The sequence below is a fragment of the Camelus bactrianus genome, chromosome 6, assembly GCF_048773025.1.
Source record: "Camelus bactrianus isolate YW-2024 breed Bactrian camel chromosome 6, ASM4877302v1, whole genome shotgun sequence".
NCBI lineage: Eukaryota > Metazoa > Chordata > Mammalia > Artiodactyla > Camelidae > Camelus > Camelus bactrianus.
In genome coordinates, this window is record NC_133544.1 from 66,378,504 (window position 1) to 66,400,615 (window position 22,112).

General features: G+C 47.6%; 1 protein-coding gene across 10 annotated transcripts in view; it reads right to left on the minus strand.

Moving 5' to 3' along the window:
• Nucleotides 1–22,112, minus strand: part of RYR3 (ryanodine receptor 3) — a 500,053-nt gene that overhangs the window by 87,322 nt on the left and 390,619 nt on the right. For all 10 annotated transcript variants that reach the window (XM_045524185.2, XM_074365868.1, XM_045524186.2 and 7 more), the window contains exons 48-60: nucleotides 21,744–21,964; nucleotides 19,323–19,413; nucleotides 17,551–17,691; nucleotides 16,206–16,369; nucleotides 14,039–14,117; nucleotides 10,382–10,471; nucleotides 9,067–9,213; nucleotides 8,797–8,859; nucleotides 7,568–7,643; nucleotides 7,323–7,446; nucleotides 4,758–4,873; nucleotides 4,154–4,221; nucleotides 3,071–3,192 (exon numbers count right to left, since the gene is read on the minus strand). In XM_045524185.2, coding sequence (XP_045380141.1) covers nucleotides 3,071–3,192; nucleotides 4,154–4,221; nucleotides 4,758–4,873; nucleotides 7,323–7,446; nucleotides 7,568–7,643; nucleotides 8,797–8,859; nucleotides 9,067–9,213; nucleotides 10,382–10,471; nucleotides 14,039–14,117; nucleotides 16,206–16,369; nucleotides 17,551–17,691; nucleotides 19,323–19,413; nucleotides 21,744–21,964 — 1,502 coding nt within the window. The remainder of the gene's footprint in view (nucleotides 1–3,070; nucleotides 3,193–4,153; nucleotides 4,222–4,757; nucleotides 4,874–7,322; nucleotides 7,447–7,567; nucleotides 7,644–8,796; nucleotides 8,860–9,066; nucleotides 9,214–10,381; nucleotides 10,472–14,038; nucleotides 14,118–16,205; nucleotides 16,370–17,550; nucleotides 17,692–19,322; nucleotides 19,414–21,743; nucleotides 21,965–22,112) is intronic.

A 22,112-nucleotide genomic window follows, 5' to 3' on the forward strand; every position in this document is an offset into this window, starting at 1 on the left:
CTCAAGGTTATGAGGGGCCCGAGTCCCCAGGCACCTTCCTCTCATCTCAGGACCTAAAGGTGGTAAATTAAAGGGATCCCAGGGGAGAGATTCTGGAAAGCCCTGGTAAATGGCATCAGATGCAGAAGAGGTGGGGCCTGGGTGAAGGCTGCAAACAGAAGGGGCCTAGAAATCTGAGCGTGTTCAGCACAGATATGCCTGCTTGGGTGGGAGGGCGGCGAGCACACTGATGGATCTGAAAGCTATTTGCAAGGCTGATCAGCTCCAGGTTGTATTCCAGCCATGACAAATGGTGCCTGGCTGAACAAATGTTACATTTCCATGAATTAATAATCTAAGAAAAACAGATGAAGAAAACAGACACACCTGCCCTCTGTTGGCTTATCTGAATATATCACTTGGCCCCTCATTTCCCTAACTTCTTACAAAATACACTGGTGCAGCGTGAAAATAGCTAGGAAATCTTGCGTCTGTAATTGATTCTAAGTGTATCTCATTTTGACTGCATGGGCTCCTCCCTGCTTAATAAATGAAGTAATTACAGTGTAGAGAAAATGATCTGGATAGAGAGGACTGGGCTTTCAGTCCTGTCCTAACTTACTGCCTGGGTCACTTGAGGTACTGAAGTGAATCTGAGCAAAACTCAGTTTCCTGATCTGCAAAATAAAGACCATAGTACAGAGGCAGTTCTGGAATTTAAAGCACTGTGCTGTTTCACAGCAATACTTCCCCAAGTGGGCAATACCTCGTGCATATGAAAATCTGAGCCCACTGCTTAGCCGTGCTGTACTTACTAAATGTTAGCGAAATCCTAAGGTTGACTAGCCTCCAAAAGATGGTGATCTACAATGGCCGGGCCCTTATAAAATATAAGTACACTGTTCACCGTCAGTGGATGCTGGGGAAAGGGCTGATAGACTGCGTCACTGTTGCCCATAATTCCTGGCCATTGAGAAGTCTAACCCATTCCCTGTCATTCATAGATCAAATATAGAGAGAACTTGAGACATGACAGGGTCTACCTTCTAGCCTGATCAGGAAACATCCCCTTTGTCCTCAGCTCTGCTGAGACATCCGTGGGTCCTGCCTCATGGAACAAGAAGGGAGGCTGGTGTTTTGGATGAAAATTTTTTTTCTCTATTAGGAATTGAAACTGAATTATGTCACTTCAGATTTCAAATCTCACACCATCAAGACAGCATGGTATTGGTACAAAAACAGACATATAGACCAATGCAACAGAATACAGAGCCCAGAAATGAACCCACAAACTTTTGGTCAACTAATCTTTGACAAACAAGGCAAGAATATACAATGGAATAAAGACAGTCTCTTCAGCAAATGGTGTTGGGAAAACTGGACAGCAGCATGTAAATCAATGAAGCTAGAACACTGTCTTACACCATACACAAAAATAAACTCAAAATGGATCAAAGACTTAAACATAAGACAAGACACAATAAAACCTTCTAGAAGAAAATACAGGCAAAACATTATCTGACATACCTCTCAAAAATCTCCTAGGACAGTCTACCCAAGCAACAGAAATAAAAGCAAGAATAAACAAATGGGACCTAATGAAACTTACAAGCTTCTGCACAGCAAAGGAAACCATAAGTAAAACAAAAAGACAACCGACAGAATGGGAAAAAATTTTTTGCAAACGATGAAACCGACAAAGGCTTGATTTCCAGAATATATAAGCAGCTCCTATGACTTAATAAGAAAAGAACAAACAACCCAATCCAAAAGTGGGCAAAAGACCTAAACAAGCAATTCTCCAAGGAAGAAATACAAATGATCAATAGGCACATGAAAAAATGCTCAATATCACTAATTATCAGAGAAATGCAAATCAAAACTACGATGAGGTATCATCACCTCACACCAGTCAGAATGGCCATCATTCAAAAATCCACAAATGACAAATGCTGGAGAGGCTGTGGAGAAAGGGGAACCCTCCTTCACTGCTGGTGGGAATGCAGTTTGGTGCAGCTAGGAATAGACTAGGAATAGACTTGTCATATGATCCAGGAATCCCGCTCCTGGGCATATATCCAGAAGGAACCCTACTGCAGAATGACACCTGCACCCCAATGTTCATAGCAGCACTATTTACAATAGCCAAGACATGGAAACAGCCCAAATGTCCATCAATAGATGACTGGATAAAGAAGATATGGTATATTTATACAATGGAACACTATTCAGCCATAAAAACCAACAACATAACGCCATCTGCAGCAACATGGATGTTCCTGGAGAATGTCATTCTAAGTGAAGTAAGCCAGAAAGAGAAAGAAAAATACCATGAGATTGCTCATATGTGGAATCTACAAAAAACAAAACATAAATACAAAACAGAAACAGACTCATAGACATAGAATACAAACTTGTGGTTGCCAAGGGGGCAGGGAGTGGGAAGAGACAGACTGGGATTTCAAAATGTAGAATAGATAAACAAGAATATACTGTATAGCACAGGGAAATATATACAAGATCTTGTGGTAGCTAACAGCAAAAAAAAAATGTGACAATGAATGTATGTATGTTCATGTATAACTGAAAAATTGTGCTCTACACTGGAATTTGACACAACATTGTAAAATGACTATAACTCAATAAAAAAAATGTTAAAAAAAATCTCAGATAATCCACACCAAGACTTGTAAATATCAGATTCATTTAAAAAATTTTAACCTTAAAAAGCCTGACAAGAACAGGATTGAAAAGTGTTAATCTGTTTCTTCTCAATGTTGTATGTTTGCCTTTTGCAAGCTTCACAGTTACCTTCACCTTTCTCTAAATGTTATTCCAGGATAGATGCTGAGCTGAATATGCAAATTTTCCCCAAGTCCTACGTATACCCCCAGACAGTGCATTTGTCTTAGTTGCCAAAATGATGCACAGATAAGTGTGAATAAAGTCACTTTCAAAACCAAGATGATAACCAAAACCTCTGAGTTACCTATCATCGGTTCATTTCTCCAAAAGATTCACCATTTAGGCCCCAGGAACCTGAGGCTTTATACAAACCACATCAGCACCCTCTCTCCCTTTGTGGACTCACCTGGCCACCATTTCTTTCTCCTTATGGGAGGCATACCCGCTGCTGCTAAGGGGCTTCAGAGGGGACGAGAGAAAGTAGAGGCGGTGATTGGTGAAGTACTGGTCAACCAGCGGGAGGAGAACCTGAAAAGTTCACCAGAAAGGACATTTGAGGAAGCTAGCCAAAACCTTTCCTTGGGTTCCTCTGAAAAAGTTCATTTCTCAATGAGCCAAAAGCCTCTGAACACTGGTTCTGGAATTTCCAGGAAACTCTTACCCTGTGAATTTCAGCTTCCAACACCTTTTTCCCTTTGATACCTGCAACCAGAGGCCTTGAGATGTGAAAGGACAGGGCAGGCCCTGACTAAGGGCCTGAAGTAATGCACATGGGGCTCGAGTCAACATTTTCAGGGGCGTCCTGTAGGACAGCTGCACTCAGATGAGGCTTCTTGGGCATGGCATCCATCAGCACCCCTGAGGCATGGCCCAGCACTGCTGGCTTTGAGCGTTCTGTCTCTGCTTCTCAGAGCTGGGCTACCCCAAGCCCTCACTTGTGTTTAGTCCCCTGAGTAGTGTCATGTGGCTGAGACAGCTCACTGGCACCCAGATTCATTCTCCCCTTCTTTCTCTTGGTAATAGAAGCCTCAAGGTTTCAGCTAGGCATGGGGTCACCAGCTAAAAAAGGCATTACCCGGCTCCTTTGCAGCTAGCTGAGGCTAAAACAACCAAGTTCTAGCCACTGGAACAGAACTTTAATAAAGCAGCAGCTTACCCTTCCCTCTCCTTCCCTTCCCCTTTTTCACAGGTGTGGTTCAGGTGAGTCTGTTTGGACCACACTGTCAGGGTCCACATCTCAGGGGGTGGTAGAGCATCAACAGAGGAAGAGCCTGAGTCCCCGCGTGATGGCGTGGAGCAGAGCAGGCTGCCTACCTCCTCCGACCACCCACCTGCCTCAGGACTGCTCCACTACAGAGAAACACAGGTCTGTCTCATCACAGCTGTTGTTGGAGTTTTGGATATCTTTGTTGGATCTGCATAACTTGTACCCTAAGTTGTACAGATCCTAAGAAGAAAGTAATTTGATTAAATGCAGAGAGTCACTTACTTTGGCAAAGAATTTGATCTCCTGGTCATGGGGAGGCTTTTCAGTTTTCCCACTGCTGACAATGGCTTCTACAAAGATAAAAAGTAACACCAAGTTGGCCAGAGGTAAAGAAAACAAAACCAAAAATGGTCACAGCACTTAAAAAACAGAGCAGTTTTTCTAAAGGCTATGAAAAGGCCATTTGATTTTACAAAATAGCTAAGATTTTACAAAGTACTTTACAATTGTGATGGTTAGTTATTTCTTGTATCAGTTCTCTTGGGTTTCACTACCCCTTTTTCCCCCTTATTGATGAGAAGGTAGCTTCAGAGAAGTCGAGTCATATGCTCACAGCCACACAGCAAAACAATGGAAAACTCAGAATACGATGATTTTTAGAAAATTGACAAATGGTGCAACCCAACCCAGTAGGGAAACCAAACACAAAATTGATTTATTTTTTAAGTGGGGGAAAACATCTCAGCCACCGTGTCCTCCTCAAAACCACGTTTGAATAAATCATGAACAGCTTCCGTATGAAAGCACCACTCCCTGATGAAGGAACATCAAATTCTTTGCTATTGTGAGCACACATTTTTTGGTGATATTTCACAATGATACTTACCCAAATGGGCAATAAACTCTTGAGCAGAATCAACATATTTCAGGATCTTCTTCAAAAACTTATAGGCAAACCTCTTTTCCATGGAGGAGGCGTCCAGTTCCATATCCTTCATACCTCTTGGGTGGAAACAAGTAAACCCCGGGAAGTAACAGAGATAACTCAGTGACTTCAGTGCCTCTGCAATTTTCCCTGTGTCAACTCTGTTTTCCAAATGTTAATGGTTATTCTGGCCTAGTGCCCTGACTCATCATTTGACTCGTTTCCCCTTGTACTTGATACCCGCCTCTGTGAGCATGCAACATCCCTGAACTATGATACTGGCTGAAAAGATTTTTCAGAAAGATTTTTATCATTCATTCAACAGATAATGAGCTAGGGGTAAATGAGAAATACAAACAGGAATCCCTGCCCTCATGGAACTCACATGCTGGCTAAAAACAGATACGAACAGTATATAAACAAAATATAACTTACATGGAATGCTAAAAGCTAATAGGTTTCGTGAAAAAAAGAAAAACTGAAGTAGGATAAAAGGGCCGAAGAGTGCCTGAAGTCGGGGTGAGCGGACTGCAGTGTTAGATCAGTTCTGGTCTTACTGGAAGGATGACACTGCAGTAAAGGCCTGAAGGAGGTGAGCCACATAGACATCAGGGGAGAGCGTTTTCCAGGGACAGGGAATGGAGGTGCAAAGGTCCTGTGGTAGGAGCATGCATGCTGACTTGAGGCCAGTGTGGAAAGGATGGAAGTGAGCCAGCAGAGTGTGGGGTAGGCAGTGAAGTAAATCATTAGGACCCTGTGGGTTGCCCTCAGCATATTCCTTTTGCTTGGAGGTGGGAGGCTATTGAAAATTTCGAATAGAGGAATGACATGATATGCCTCTCACTATAACAGAATTACTCTAGTTGCTGGTTAAAGGTGATGATGAGGGCAACGGCTGAAAGAGGGAGCCAGGGCAGGAGGCTCTCCCAGCAAGGATGGTGACAGATTGGACGGTGAGAAGTGGTCTGATTCTGGGTATCTTAGGTAGAACCATTGGAATTTCCTGAATGATTGGATGTGGGTCGAGGGAAAAAAGAGAAGAGTCAAGGTTTTTGGCTTGAGAGCTGAGAGGAACAGACTGTCATCAAGTGATGGAGAAGCCGAGGATGGTGCAGGTCTGAGGAGAGGGTAGCAGGAAGCTGGGGGTTCTCCCTGATGACTGGGACGCTGCTTCCTTATCTCCACATCCAAGTGCCCACCGGCTCCGGCACAGGGTAACTGCTACGAGGCTGTGTTTGCTGAATTCAGTGATCTTTTTCCTTCCCCACTATTTCTTTGATTTCTTTCTCATAGTAAAGAGGAATTTTTCCTTTCTGTGAGCAAGTTATTTACTGGCAAATCGCAGAACGTGTGCATCTTGGTGTTAAGAACAGGACTAAAATGACAACGGGAGTCTTTCTCAAATGCTTCCCTAGGGGCTGTCTCCCGCTGCCTGACCTTCCCTGCTCAACAATACGGCAAATAAGTTTTGTTATTTTTCTCTTATGAGTTACAACAGAAATATTTGTATAGATTTGTCTTTGGATTTTTGCTATCCTGGGGCAATTCAGTAGGAAACTGAAAGAAGAAGAAACTGAAAGAAGCCAGCTCAGTAGACATTGCTCGCAGGAGGGCTGGCTTATCAGAATGCGGATGCTGGCTTGGTTTTGGTTCTACAAAGGACCCAGCAAGCACAGCCCAGCACCGACACTGGACCAGAGGGAAAGCAGGTTCTGCCTTTAAGACTTAAGCAGCCCAGACCATCCTCATCTACAACACGTGTCTAGACAATTTGGACAAACCCAGGTTTGAGATAAGATGTCTTAGGAAATTGTGAATGGGGAGAGTCAATCTCCCCAATCTTGTTTAAACACTGTTTGTATCAGTCATGCTCCCTATTCTTGTGGCATTAAATTAAATATCATATAAAACCATCAAAAAGTGTGAAGAGAACTGCTGATTCTGTGAGAACTAAACTGTGTATTTTGCAGAGACCTGCAATTGGAAGTGTCCAAATACAGGGTTTCTGAATTAGGTAGAGGGAGAGAACTGTAAAGACAGGGCAGAAATTGAAAAAAAACAAAAACAAAAATCCAAGAATTCTGCACTTACATTGTTTTATTTGGGCTTTAATTTTCACTGTTCTTTAAAGAAGCCCAAATTCCAGAGCTCTGAGGATGCATTATGGATGTGGTTTATAATTCCAACTAACAAAACAACATACACGGATAAGATCCGGGGGCCCAGAGTACAAGATTTGGGAATAAATGCATATTTGTATGCTTTAAGTTAACATTAAATGTTAATATATAATTTGTCATGATTCTTCGTTGTGACTGATTTTTCAAAATTCCTTTCTACCAGTCTTGCTTATGTCAGAAGAGGGGGCTTATTCACGTTCCAAAAAAAATTTTTTTTCTCATTTCAAAAGATGCAACCGCTATCCTTACTCAGATCTGTCTTGCAGGTGGGTGATTAAATACCTGGAGAGAAGAGACCACATGAGTCCGCCCCTACCTCACTCACACCACCTGGAAGCTGACTTACCTAGAAACCACGACGCCATTCACTTGGAGGAATTTAAACAGGTCCTGCGCCTTCTCTCGGTCCCTGAACTTTTCCTTGGCAGTCAGCGTGTCATATGGTACCAAAAGAGGGTGACTGCCGCCACCTGGGGTCGGTAGAGTGAGACAACAGAATATTTGGCTCTTCCTCTGCCCTTCGGGGGAGAAAAACACACCCACCCCTCCCCCAGCTCACCTTCCAAGGAAGATGCTGGGAACCTGGCTCACCTTTGCTCTCCAGTTCCAGCTTCTTCTTCTTGGCCCAGATATTGTGATAGTTCTCAGCTACCACCTCCACCATCCCCTGTGTCCCACCAGGGAGATGACAGAGAAAAAGTGAGAAAGAAAAATGGGTTCATATCTGCCAGGCTATTTCTGGCAGCCTCGGGGAACAGAACTCCAGCAAATGCTAACAGTACACTGCAGAGTGCACCCCATCATTAATTAGCCTGTGCTTATGCACCTCATTAGCTTCCTATCTTCCCAGACACACGGAAAATAATTTCTAATGCTGTCCTTCCCTTGTAACTTATTATCTTGGCAGTTTGATGCATTTCTGAGAAGCACACATTTCCACGGGAAACTGCAAGCTGGCAGCACTTCATTTGTTGCAGGAGTTGGGTATCTGACTCCAGACCAGAGACAAGGAGCTGGAAGTGGGGGTCAAGTGAAAATCGAGAATATCTGAAAGCCTTTGGCTTAGCAAACTAAAAATAACCGCTTGTTGGAGAAAATGGCTGCAAATAAGATTTCTCCAATAAAATGCATCTTTCGAAAGCTTAAAAAAATCGTGATCTGGAATGCAGGGTGTGCTTCAGAAAGAAACTTTCCCTAAGGTCCAAAGGGTTGGTCTGATGGGCTTTCCGTGGAGTAACTGCCCCTCGTTGGAGCTGGTTACAGCCGCCAACATGTGCCCAGGGGAGGACTGGGAGGAGGCAGCTAAGGGCTTTTAGATTCACCCTTCCAGGTGTACGTCCCTAAATCCCGCAACGTTTGTTCATCTGCACCATCACAGGGAACTCGAGTGAATCCACCACAGAATATGCAACGGTCCTCCGGGCTGGGGAGCCCTGCTGCGATCAGGCCAGCACCCCACCCAGGGGGTCGTCTCATAGGTTTTTCCCTGCCTGTTATTAGTCTTGTTACTAGTTACTTCTCCTGGCGGTTAGCAGTGCTGCTTTGGATCTGGCTACAGTAATTTGCTGTTTGTTCTTCCTTTTACTGAGTCATTACCTGTTACGACGTCCCTGGCAGAAGTGATGGGTTAATTCTGCTGGGACTCTCTTATCTGAGAGGACTCTGCTCGGTGCGGCCCTCTCTCACTTTGTAATTTCAGTGGTGATCCGTTTTAGGCATTCTTTCCCTTTTTTAATTTAAAACTCTTTGGATGGTAGTATGTCCTGCACTTGAGGGGTTTTAGAAAGTAGCTACGCTGCTCTGAACGCATCAACACTGACCTGGAGCTCTCTGGAGAGCACGACGTTGGAGAGGTCCAGGGGAGTGGGGCTGTAGCTGTTGCCCTAGGAAAGCAAAGGCAGAATCACTGGGTTTCCCGTTATTTTCCTGATTCTCATCAGCATCCCCGACTTCAGCTGCCAAAGATGTGTCGCGAAAGATGCCCAGCGCCCACTGTTGTGGTCCTCACCTCTGAGACCCCAGGGAGAGCTTTCCCAGATTCTCATGGGTTCTACTGGCCCAGTGTTGGCTTCTGGGCGAGATGGCCATACCTGGCTGGCCTGGGACACGCTTCGTAGCTTCTCATTTTCCCGCTGTTGAACTAGGGCTTCTCCCTCTTTGGTCCTCTCCACGGTCCAGCCCACAGCCAGCATCGTTTTCAGGGACTCCCTGGCAGGCCAGCGATAAATTTCCTTCTCCTGGAAGAAAATGTGAGCAGAAGAGCTGTGTAGAGCACACCCCAGCACTCTGGCTGGCCTGCCTCCCTGCAGAGAAGTTGGATCCCACGGTGGTTCGGGTCTAATTTCTTCCAGCTTCCTCTCACTGGGTCAAAATACCATCTGCGCATCCTGCCCGAAATACCTGATCAGTCTGTCTGAGGTTTTTTAAGTGTAAGACCCTACAGACTCCTGCTTTCAGAGGGGATGTACCAGACATGATCCACAGTTTGTGGATTAGGAGGAGGAAGGGACTTCTCTCGGGCTCCAGCTGCTGTTTAAGATGGGACCTGCAAAATGCAATGGCGCAAAGCTCTTCTCTGAGCTTGGGAAGTAGCATTTCTTGAGCTGAGAATTCTCTTTGAGCTAGGCACAATGTTACAACTGGTCAGCATGCACCTAAGAAACACCTGTCATCCTTTACAAGTGACACTTTGTAAGCCTACAGCTTACAAAGAACTCTTATGGATCACAAGATAGGAATTCAGAGTCGAGATGTACCAAATTTCATAGTTAAAAAAAAAACAACAAAACAAAACCCAAGGTGGGAGGGAATAGCTTAGTGGTAGAGTGCATGCTTAGCATGCATGAGGTCCTGGGTTCAATCCCCAGTACCTAGGTTAAAGTTAATAAATAAACAAACAAACAACCTCCCCCACCGAAAAAAAAAAAAAGAAAAATATTAATATTAAACAAACCCAAGAGACCTGACCATGTTTTCCTGGGGACTCTCTTTTCTATTCCTTTTATCTGTCATGATTGGAAGTCCTTTCTTCTGAATTTTCTCCAGCAATTCAAGGATCCCCCCGGCCAAACTATCCCCCCCACCGCCTCAACCATCTAACAAAAGCCCTTCCTAGTTCAGTTGCAAGTGAACCACAGATGCATTTTGGTCCAGCCTCTGAGTGCTGACCACTGCTGCTTGCTCCAGTGGGCTCTCAGAGCCAAACAGCAGAATGGGAGGCTGGCCTCTCGGACACTGGTCCTGGGGCTGTGACCCTCAGGCCAGCTCCTGAGGAGTTTGCCGAGCCCTGAAAAGTCTAAGGAACTGTGTGGTGAAGGTGCCCTCAACTCTTCTGCCACCTGATACAATTCCCAGGGAAGGGAAATCAGCATGGCCAGTCGGTGTGACCAGTGGCCTGTCCCTTACCTTCTCTGTTAATGTCTTGAAAGGCCTGATCAATGGATGTGTCTTCACATTTTCGTCCAGGGAAATGCCGTATTTCCATCCATTCTGACTCTGTAGAAATGTTCTCAGTTCAAATATCCTTGGCACCCAGAGAGCCCTGTTCTGTGACCCAAATCCCAGCTTCTATTTTCACTGAATAAATGGAATAATGGAATGTGACAGAGGTTGAAAATTTCCCTCCAAAACGTCTGCCTGATCCTTTCAGGCTGTCAGGCTCTCTGCCCCTGAATTTTGAACCCTGCTTCTGTATTTCTTCTTGTTTTAGTTGTTGTCCTCTCCACTTACTCGCTTGTGCTTCAGTGACAGAAGGATGCTCCAAAAGACCCGAGGACAATGCTTTTCGGGTCAATGTGTCACAATCACAGGCAAGGACAGACATCAAGGCTGAAGGCTTGTGTGCAGTGGACCTACTGCCCACAGCACGGAGGAGGCTGATTTGGTTTGTGCCCCTTGCCTGCTAAGCTCAGAGCAAAATTGTAGCAACGCATAGTTCCTAGAGTCATAGAAGTTTAAGAATTTCTAAAGCCATTCAACGAATATTGGTTGAATGCCTGCTACAGTCGATGCCAGACTCTGCCCCAGGCCCTGTGGAGACAGAGATAAGCCAGAGTCTCTGTTTCCCATAACCTTATAGCCCAAAGACTCCTGGCTGCCCCTCAGCCTCTGCCTCTGGCCACTGGTTAATGTGGCGGCTCCCCAGGTTGCTGTCCCTTCTCAATGCACACTTGTCCTGGGGGATGTAACCAAGGCCCATGCTCCACAGTGGACTAATCTCAAAACAGGATTTCCAGCCCAGATCTGTCTCCTCACTCCTCATTTCTATTCCTATTTAAGCTCTGCTTGGATGTCCATGGGCACCTCTTAGTATGTCTGAAACAGAACCTGGCTTTTTACTTCTCGAAGTCTCTTCTTCTTGGGTTCCCTGTATCTCCATGAACAGCACCAGCTTGCCCTCACTTCCCAAGCCAGAAATGTGGGAACCTTGACACCCCCTTCACTCTGCACCTGGTCACACATGTTCAACCTTCCAGATCTATTTGTCGGCCTCTCCCTGGCTTGCCCGCCAGTGTTTTCATTCAGGCCACGATCAGCTTGCACCCGGATTCCTGCAACAGCTTCCTGCGCGGCCTCCCTGCCTCCAGTCTCGTCATCCCTCAGGAATTCCACGTTCTACACCACTGTGAGGCGATCCTTAGAAAACACCCTGATCAGGGCACTCTGCTGTTGTTACCATTTTCCAACTCCCAGCAGCCATCATGGTAAAATCCAAACTCCTTCCAGCCTCTGCTGCTACAGTGAAGACCTTGTTGGCTTCTCTAGGCTCACCTCCTGCCCGCCTTCCCCTGCCCCACTCCATGACCCCATCACATGCGACCACGCTTCCCTAAAGCCACCACACTCAGTTGCTCCTCAGGGGATGTGCCAGCTGCTCCCACGGCCCTCAATGCACTTGCCTCCCTGTGCCTGCACAGCTGCCCAGCCTGTGCCTCATCCTGTGGGGCCAGCAGCTCGAGGGCGCATTCCTGGACCCCCACCACTGGGCCTGGACCCCTCGACCATGTGCTCTGACCCTGTGTCCTGCCCACCACGTCACGGCACAACCGGGATGACGGCTGGTTTATTTTGCTCCTCCCACAGCTTGTGAGGTCCTCGAGGGCAGGGAAAGGCACTCTTTTCCTTGTCCGACAACCACCTGGCAGTGGTGAGCAAAGCTTCCAGTCTCGTGGAAGAGAGAGATTCATCAAACACCACGCCAGGAAACGCACAGTTGGTAACGGGTATAAATGTGTAACTGCTGTAAATACAACCAGAGTGCTACAAACATACTGGGAAGGAGAGGAGCTAGGTGCTAAGAGGACCGCTCTCTGAGGAATCTGGGAAAGAGGAGTCCTAGGAATTCACACTTGGACGGATTTTGAAGGATGAATTGGTGAATGGTGTTTTCACATGTGTGAGTGTTGACAGTACCTGGCTCAGACAAGGGGACAGATTCGGGCGTGTGTGTGTGTGAAAGGGGATGAGCCCAAGAGAAGGGGAGGTGGCTGGAGGGCAGAGGGGGGAGGGAGAGTCGAGGCTAGAGATGGTAGCAGAGGCCAGATTAAGCAGTGCCCATTGGGCCATGTTAAGGATTTTGACCTTTATATGCAAATAATTAGAAGCTATTAAGGGATTTGAACAAGGAGAAGGTGCTGGGGTGGAGAACATGACCAGTTTGGTAGAATATGGCCACATATGCATACTGAAACTATCACTTGCCGGTAGGGAGAGGAACAGGCTGGAGACTCTGCACGTGGGCAGATCAGCTAGAAGGTCACACAATCGTCCAGGTGAGAGATGGCTGCAGCTTGGACTGAAACTGTGGCACAGGCACAGAGGGAACTAGGCAAGCTCAAGAGCGGCCGAGGAGGTCAAATCCACGTGTCTCAGGGATGCACTGGGTATTGTGATGGATTCAAGCAGGTGCCCCCTTTCCTAATTCACAGGCCGGCCAAGTGGGCATATATAAGGGGTGCTGAGAAAACCCAGACGTTCTGGAGCGAGAGTCTGAAAACTGTAGCCCTTGGGCCAAATCCAGTCACTCTCCTGTTTTATAAATACAGTTTTACTGGCCCCTAGGCACACTCTCATCCCCGTGCTATCTATGGCAGCTTATGCGCTACAACAGCAGAGATGAGCAGCAGCAAAGGAGACTGTCCGGCCCACAAAGCCTAAAAGGTTTACTGTCTGGCCCCTTACAGAAAAAGCACGCCGACCCCTGCTCTAGAATCACGAGGTATCAGTCCCTTCTACAGTCACAATGACGGTTGTTATCACGAGCCCCAAGTAGGGCTCAGGGAAGAATAAGAGCAGAGCACAGATCATTACAGAGGCTGAGCCAGGGCTTCAAGCTGTCCCTCATCTGGGGAGCATCACATGGAGGTGGTTTCTTGCGGAGGAGCCGGGTCCACAGCTACGTGCTGTCAATCGCAGCTGAGCAACGGCCCTGACGCTTAACTGGCTGCCCGCAAGAATCCGGGATGTCTTTGGCACACTCCTCCCCCTTTGCCTGCCAGCATAAAAGGGCTGACAGAGCAATTAAACTTATTAAGCAGCCTGACCTCATGTGGTGAGGAATTTTAAACACCAGATGGAGAGGCTGATTAATAAGGGAGTGTCTGGAAGTTGTAGCGCCGCCTGCCATAGGAAGACATGTGTCCTCCCCAGCTTCCTGGCAAGATGCAAGTTACGGCTTCCCATTTAATCTCCCCTTTTCCAATGCTCCATCCAAAGAAGAAAATTTAATACACGCCTCCGGCCCCGCGTTAAAGCATTTACGTCAGATACATGCAAGCACGTACTTGGGTGCAAACCCCAGGAAATGCGATGTTAAGAGACGTTAACATCCCTAGAATCAGTCCTTTCCTTGAGAAACACAAAAAGCAGCACCAGCAGCTGCCGCTGCCTGTTTGTCCGACCTCCACCCACCCGGGGAAAATTGCTGCTCAGAAATAATGACTGCTCTCGGCACGACGAGTCTGTCCCCGAGACAAGCCAGGCAGATTTCCAGGACTGGACCCTTTAATGTTCTCGGGCTAGTTTTCTTCCCCTGACAATTGTCAGTTGGATGATAATCCCTACCTTGTCACAGGCCCATTTATCATGTGAATGCTCCGCATACTTGGTGACGATGTATTCCAATTTTTCAGGCAGGGAGAAACTGTGAAATGAAGGGGAAAAAAAATTACAATCTCCCCAAGCACTGCAGCCAGATGTGATGAAAAGATGGGCAGAACCAACAATCAGCTGTTAAAAGTTGGATGTGATCAACCAGTTGACCCCAAACTTGAAGCTGAACTTCAGACAGAGTGACCTTCCTGAGCTCAAGGCGCGGCACATCCAGGACCGGGTCACAGGCACACCCACAGCTCATCAGAGGCCTGCAGGAGCCTCTCCTGCACAAGTGGCCTCCCCTCAGCTGCTCTGGGTTCCCTCGGCTGCTAAGAACCACTTCGGCTTCTGGGCCAGACCTGTCCAGGTTAGGTGGTGAGAATCCCTTCATCCAAATGACACTGTCCTGCCATCATCTCACAGCTCTGATCTGGGAAAGGCAGAAATGGGCAGCTCGAGGACCAAATGATACAGAACAGCGCTTGTCTATCTTTTGGGGTTCAGTGACTCATGCTGAAATACAAGAATCATGGAAATCTAGCAGACACCTGTCGTTTCCGTCAGCCCTACAGTTTTGCCCCTTCTGTGGGCAATAGCGCCCCCACTTCCCTTTAAGGAACAAGTCTTCTTGCATTGTATGCAGTCTTCTGTGAACTGCCACTGAGGATGGGCTCTGATGAGGCCAAGCAGACTCACTCTCCCTGCAATTGGAACACCGAGTCTAGCGAGACCAGGACAGCAAACTCTTCAGGGAGACTTGTCTGATGCGGACATCTGGACATTGTCCATTTGGTCACTCTGCCTTGGTTCCTGTTCTTGCTGAGGCCTGCCTGGTCAGACTTTCCCTAGGTTACGATCATGACCCGATATCCTTGTAATACAGTCCTCTTCTATTTAAGTTTGGGCCAGAGTCAATCCCCACTATTCACGTTACTCAAAGAATCATACTGCTGTCAGAGGTCTATCTAAGAAATTAGAACTCACAAAATAACACAGAACACATCATCATTAGCACACAGTAGCTAGAGTATCGCGCTGTCTTACAATGTTTAGAAAAAGCACCCAAATGATCACACTTTTGGCCGTCCTTCAGCATACTGCTGTTTTCACAGGGCGAAGTTCTCCAAAGTCAGTCCCTGCCCTCCGTTTGGCCCCAGCTCGGTGGTTTACCATACCCCTTACTTTCCTTCCAGCAGGTTCAATTCTCTTTCCCACCCTCTGCTCAGCTCAAGACTCTGTCTGATGGAATGTGTCCCCAATTTTCCCAAAGATGAATTTTACAGGTTATCAAAGCTGACAGCTCCTGGGAAGGGCGCAGGCTATGGCTCTCACCTGAGAACTCCTGCCATAAAACCAAAGTCAAAGGGGCTCCCATAGGATGCCTTCCTTACCTTGCTCTTTCGACAGCAGTGTTGAAGCTTTTCATTTAAAATGCAGCTGGAGATGAAGGCTGTATGCCCCGTGACCTAGAGTCATAATCGGGGCAGAGCTCCCACAAGCCAAAAATCAGCCTTTGTTGCCTAATTCTTTGTCTGTGGCCAAATCATCGCCAGTGACAATCAGGGGGAGAAACGGAAAGGCACTACTGCAGGATTATTCCAAAGATCCAGCCTCCCTTGGCACAGCAAAGAGCAGGTCCAGATTCTCAAATAAGGGATCCCATGCTGTTCTGCCGTCACACCCTGAAGCCTTGCCTTAGCTCAGCTGAGTGTTATTTATGGAGGTGTTTTGACGCATGACGCTATTAGACCTACACAGGCCTGATTCACAAAGAGCAAAGACTTTATCAAAGAAACTCATCTACAAATAAATTGCATCATTTGTCAGGGTGGTTCTTCGAATGCCTCTGGCAACATTTATCTCATCTTATAATAAATAAATCAACCTCACCCACCAAAAAAAAAAAAAATCCCAGAATACAATAAGACAGTATAGAATGAAGTATGCATGAAATAAACCATTGGAATTGAGGACAAATCCGGTGCCTGATGTGACTTGTAGCGTCAAGGAAAAGGGTGAACAGTGTTGTTGGCAGGAGGGAAGGCAGGGGAGCTTAAGTTTCCTGCCACTTTGTGCAAGAGAAATGCTGGCCACAGGGCACAATGTAGAACCAGCTTAGAGATGATTCTGGACTCACTTCACGGTGTTGATGGGTTTGGGGTCAAAGTTGCCATCAGCATCCACTGAGACCTGCTTCTCCAACGTGGCTGACATTCTGGTATCTAAGTAATCTGGTGGCAAGGCCCCGGCAATAGCACTGAGACAAGGCAGGGCCATCCGGAAAAGATCTGAGTCATACCTCTGTGGGAGAAGAGAACGAGCATGTTAGTACAGACACCAGAACCACGGCCACCAGGCAGAACCCTTCACCAAGATGCTGGAAAAAAAAAAAATGCATGCATTTGCCCAGGTGAACCAAAACCGGGAACAGGCAAGGCCTGTAATACGTTCCAGTGGAAACTGAGGGATCCTTGTCACAGAAAGTGACAATCTAGGAAGCCCCCAAGTCACTGTTGGCTTTAGGCTAAAAAGCCTTAAATCAAGGTTTAAATCACCATCTCCCAAAGAGTTCACCGCGAGAATATCTAAAGGATAAAGTGTTCCTCGCTAGATGATTATATAAGGGGACCCAGCCCGCAGCTGGGGCGGGACCGGCAGCTTTGAGGGGGTCACAGGCTGTGTTATCAGCCAACTGCTCGGGGTTACACCCATCCTCTCCCAAACCCAGACGAGAAGGAATTTCAGCCAGACGCACAGGGTTAGGGACAGCTTTCATCTGCTCGTACTCGACCAGAGGAACGTAAGAGTAAAGGACACTTAAGTGCAGGTGACTATCACACTGGAGCTACACACCCACTCCAGACTTCTGCAGGGAAACCAGACCCGCTCATTTTCTCCCTTTAAAGCTGGTGAACCTTGAAAATCTAAATGTGGGTTCAGGGAAGTGGAGGCAAATGCGAGGGGGGCTGTATTCCAATCAGACTCCACAGCAAGGCTTGGGAGTCAGAAGCCCTCAGTCCTCCCTCAAACCAGTGGCCGTGAAGAACCTCCCCCAGCCCCAAAGGATGCAAGGTCTTCGATGAATCCTACATCCCAGCCTCAGGGCAGACGTCAGGACTTCTCTAGGCTTGAACCTGGTAAAGGCTGGCTAACAGGGGCCAAACAATGTGAGTGGGAAGGGATGGGGGCGGGGGGAAGTTATCAAGACTGAAACCAGGAGACAGTTTCGTGATTTCCTCTGGAAGTCGCTCTCCATGCATCCGCTGCGAACTGCTCTTTCTCTTACCCGCGAGATGCGAAATGAGGGTTGGGGTAGTTCGCATTGGACAGAGTCGGGGTAAGGGTGGCTGTGATAGGCTTGTGATGTGCTCGGCACAGCTCCTGTCACGGGTGGAGGCAGACGAGATACCCGCTATTCTTCCGTGCAGGTGCTTGGGTCACGGAGGTTGGGCCCCCTTTTGCTCAGGAAGCACTGCCGTTACCTTATGGGACAGGGAGTCAAAAATCCCCCAGAAGAGCTTCTCTGTCAGGTGCAGCTCTTCCTCCACGGCCAGACCGTAGCTCCCCCAGCCCGAAGGCAGACAGTAATACTTCCAGCACTGCTCGTAGTGATTCGTCAGAAGCTGGGAGGTTCGGACAGGTGCGCACCAGCGGGGTGGGGCAGAGGTGGTCCACAGGCACCAGCAACACGCAGGGGAGAAGAAAACAGCGCACAGCCATCAGGAGGGCGACACCAACCATGGACACAGAGGCCCTCAAACACCCCTGGAATGGTCTGCACTCGCACTGGGTGAGTTCCAGCCTGAACAGAATCTGCCGGATTAATTCTCAGTACCTCCTAACATGCCTCTAACAGTTCCTGGAAAATGGAGAGAAACTGCTTCCATTCCAACTGAGAAAACGCTACCCTCTGGAAGTAGTCACCAGGTGCTGTTCCAGCCAGTCGGGGGATGCGGAGAATTTCTTCTGGGATCTTTGCCTGTAAATCTGGGAGATCCTGGTAATGCTGATATGGGAAGGGGATAGGGGGGCACGCTGTGGGTCTGAAGATTTTCTCTGTATTACCACCCCAGCTTCCCTGCCTTTGCCGTGAGCCTTCCCATGGCCCAGCCAAGCTACAGCAGTTCCCCCACATGGCCAGTAGAGGGCACACGTACACTGCCAATGGTGCCATCCCAGCAAGCGGGAACCACCCGCTGATCTAAGGGGTAACAGTGAGCTTACTGACTGCCAATGATGATGCTTCTTTGGGAGCTGGAATCCCTGACGGCACAGGCCTGCCGAGGAAGCAATGCCAAGGTGAACTATGAAAAACTGCAGTTTTTATCTAAAGGACTTTTTGAGGATTAAAACTGGGAGTTTTAGGGTTAGTGAGAAAACGGGCCTGTGGAGGGCTGTGGAACCACACATGGGCTGTCTTCTGCCTGGCAGACTAAACTAAAGGCTTCTGGGAATTCTGTTTCTCCCAGGAAAATGCTTCTGGAAATCTTTGCTTGGGTTCTTTCTGAAAAGAAGTTAAAGTTCTATTGAAATCACAGGGTAGAATTTTCAGGTATAGCTGGCCACGGCTGACTCTTTTGAGTAAGCAAATATGGCAGATGCCTCAGAGTTAAAAGACTCAAAACACTGCCCTCTGTGTGGGCAGGCTGATTCTGGGTCCTTCAGGCCCAGATGCTCCCAGACCTAGCAATAAAATGCTTGCAATTTTTGAGAAAATCAGGAATCAGGTAACAAAGAGAGGGCTCTGTGGCTTTACTTCTCATCAATAAAAAAAAAAAAAAAAGAAAAAGAAAAGGAGGAAAAAAAAGTGAAAAAGAGGATCTGTTATAAAAGGGAAAAAAAGCAAACAGAGCATGGAATAGAAAAGGGACATTTTATATTCTGTACCTAAATGAATCACCACAGGGCCTTCAAAGATTTCTTTGAGACTGAAAATGTCTGAAAACCTAATTAGGGCTGAAAAGCATAAAATCCAAGTCCCCTCACTAACCTTGCCTAAATAACAAGGAACTGGTGGAAACTGATTAAGGAAAATTGGAGCAGTTAATGAACCCAGCAGATCTACTCTCTTCAGCCTGGACACTCATGAAGGGGTTTGATTTGGGGGGGGGGGGCTGTATCTAGTCAGCTATCAGCTTAAAGGAGTAAAAACCCATTTAAGGTGTATTTTGCTCCCCCAAGTGTGAAGATCGTGTTTGACGAGGCAGGTTTCCCGTGCCCTGGACTGCATTCTTGTAACGAGAGAGAGGTTTACCTTCAGAGGCATTTTGCAGTATTCGTTGAGTTGTGGCACATCAAAAACTAGACGTCGCAGGAGCTGCTGTAACATGGAAGGCCTCAAGTGACTGCAGTGTGGAGTAAGAAAAACAGAAGGACAGAGCGAGAAAAAGGAAGGAAGAAAGAATGAAAGAAACACTCCGCCAACAACCATCTACTAGAGCTAAGCTTCAGGACAATTAGCTTCTACAACACAAGATGGTGGGCAAACCACAGTGCATGACAGAACACTAAAAACTGAGGATGGTTAAAAATGCAGAAAGAGGGCCGTGGGGCTCATGACTTGAGATACAGAAGGTTAAATTCCAGTCACCCTGTGACTAGATGTTCCAAGGTCTACATGCACTCAAAATATAGCAGCTGATTAGGCGCAAAGAAATCTGTAACAAAAACATTACACAACGGAGGTGCAGGTGATTTTAGAGCCTCCTCTGCAGACTGACCACCTTCCCGAGCTCTGCCCAGAAGTTAGAGGTGACCCGCTGCACAGGTGGAATCTGGGGCCACCTACTGGTGGGACCGGAAGGGGATGTGAGGCCTCTCAGTCACTGCCTGATCCCTGACATTCTCATTATTGAAATCATTTCTTTGGGTTAAGGCTTGGTCCTCAAACAACTTCTTTAAATAGCCAATTATGTAATTAGAGAACAATTGATCAAATTAACAAACAGTTCATGGCCTTGGTATTTGGTGCAAGTAAATTCTGAGAGAGAGACAGAGAAAGGAGAGAGAAGCAACGCTGACTTAGCCTTTGTTTTTAGATTGCCGAACCTTTTAAAACCTGGTGGAATGCCTGGATTCTGCCCAGAGAAAACACCCCCACACATACAGTTTGGCCTGTAAGTGCAGTTCACGAATCCCTGAACTCCTTCCAGAGATGCCTAAGATGCCATGGAGGCAAAGGCAGGGACTCTGATGTGGGATGTTGGAATCCAGGGAAGAAAGCCTTGGAGGCGTCGGCGACAAGCAGGGTGTCAGGGTGTAGGGCTTGATCATGGTAGAGGGTCTCAGGGAGAAACCCCTTTGATGGGCACTGGGTGGAGGCCCCCCTCTCACTCTCCACACCCTCAGCACATAGGACTGTGCATGACACAGCTTGGCCCCGAAGTAGCTGAAGCCTGTGGGCCTTAAATAATAGAAAGATAGCAGGTATAGGTTAACTTTAATACAGCACTTAAAATGGAAGGGCCGTTGTTATATTTGAGATATAAATGCGAGACTGCCTTTTAACCTGATATTTTTAAAGGACGGATCAATTGCTTTTCTTCTCGGCAGCCCGAGCCCCCATGGCGTAGTCATCTCTTGTGCGACTAGCAAACCACCCACTCAACAAGAATCAGGACCAGACCCAGCTGCCTGCTAAAGGGGATGATGCCTGCTGGTCCTGTCTCCTGGACCACCTAGAGCAGCGACTCTTGTCTTGGCTCCATCATGGTATCATCTGGGGGAGCTTCAAAAGCTAGAGGCCTGCCTCTCACCCCGAAAGATTGTGGTTTTTTAGGCTGAGGTGTGGCCTGGACATCAGGGTATTCATTTAGTAGCTCCCTAGGTAATTCTTTTCTTGGGGGTTCTGGTTTTTTTTTTTTTTTTTCCTGTTTCTTTGTTTTTCTTGGGGGAGGTAATTAGATTTATTTTTGTTTTATTTATTTTTTAATAGAGGTACTAGGGATTGAACCCACGACTTCCTGCACGCTAGACTTGCACTCTGCCACTGAGCTATAGCCCCCCCCCCCCCCCCCCCCGGTGATTCTAACACGCAGCTGAGCTGTAAAACCACTGGCTTAAGACAGCAGGTCCTGGTCCTGGCCCGCGCTACTGAGACCTGCCATTGGAGGAGCCCTTTGACTGGCCTGGTGTCGTTTTTGGATGATCCAGGCTCCTGGGGCGACTTTACCCCCTGTCCTTGCCTGGCTCTGATGCCCGTCTGCAGCGGTGGAAACCACTGCCTGTAATTCCCCACTGGGACTGGTGACTCCGTCTTTCCTTCGCTCCAGGTCTCAAGGGGCCTGGAGGTGGGTTGCTTTGATTCACACTTTTAGGATCTGGCCTCTGTGTAAAGGTCCACTCACTAAGAAGGGGAAAATCTGCTTCCAGCTTTATTTTAGGAACTGAAGTATTAGTTCTTAATCTGAATACTTCAGGCCTGAAACCAGTCTCATCCCCCGGCCCATCAGCCCTCCGGGCCGGAGGCTGCGCTGTGCCCCCACTTACCCACCGCGAGACATGAGCCTCAAAAGAGAGGTGACCAGAAAGAGCCTGCGGCAAAGAGGGGACCCAGCACATCCTAAGGGGCTGAGCGTATCCTCAAACTAGATTGACCAGGTTTTAAATGACACAACGAAAGGAGGCGGACGTGGACGCGTACACAGAAGTGAAAGACGTGGGAGCGGATACTTACTTGCAGATGGCAAGCAAGCATTGCTCGATGGTGTCCCTCTGAGCTTTGGTGAGGGAACGGCCCTTGGAAAGCCTGTAGATGGTCTGCAGCGTAGAATCGATCAAAGAGGTGTAGTGCTCTGTTCCGGCAAAGAGCGGGGCGCACCGTGTGAGCAGCGGGAGCACGGCCGCGCAGAGGTACCTGTTCAGCGCCAGCGCCGCCTCTGTGGTGCTCAGGGCAACCTACGAAAGGGGGTTGCGATGCGGGTTAACCTCCCCGGAAAGACGGAGCCAGGTGTCCCCCTGCACTGAGCTCTCATCTCATGGGGCAGGGAAGTTTCCACATATCTGTGTTTCACAGCGACAGACCGAACAACTTTCTACTTTGTCT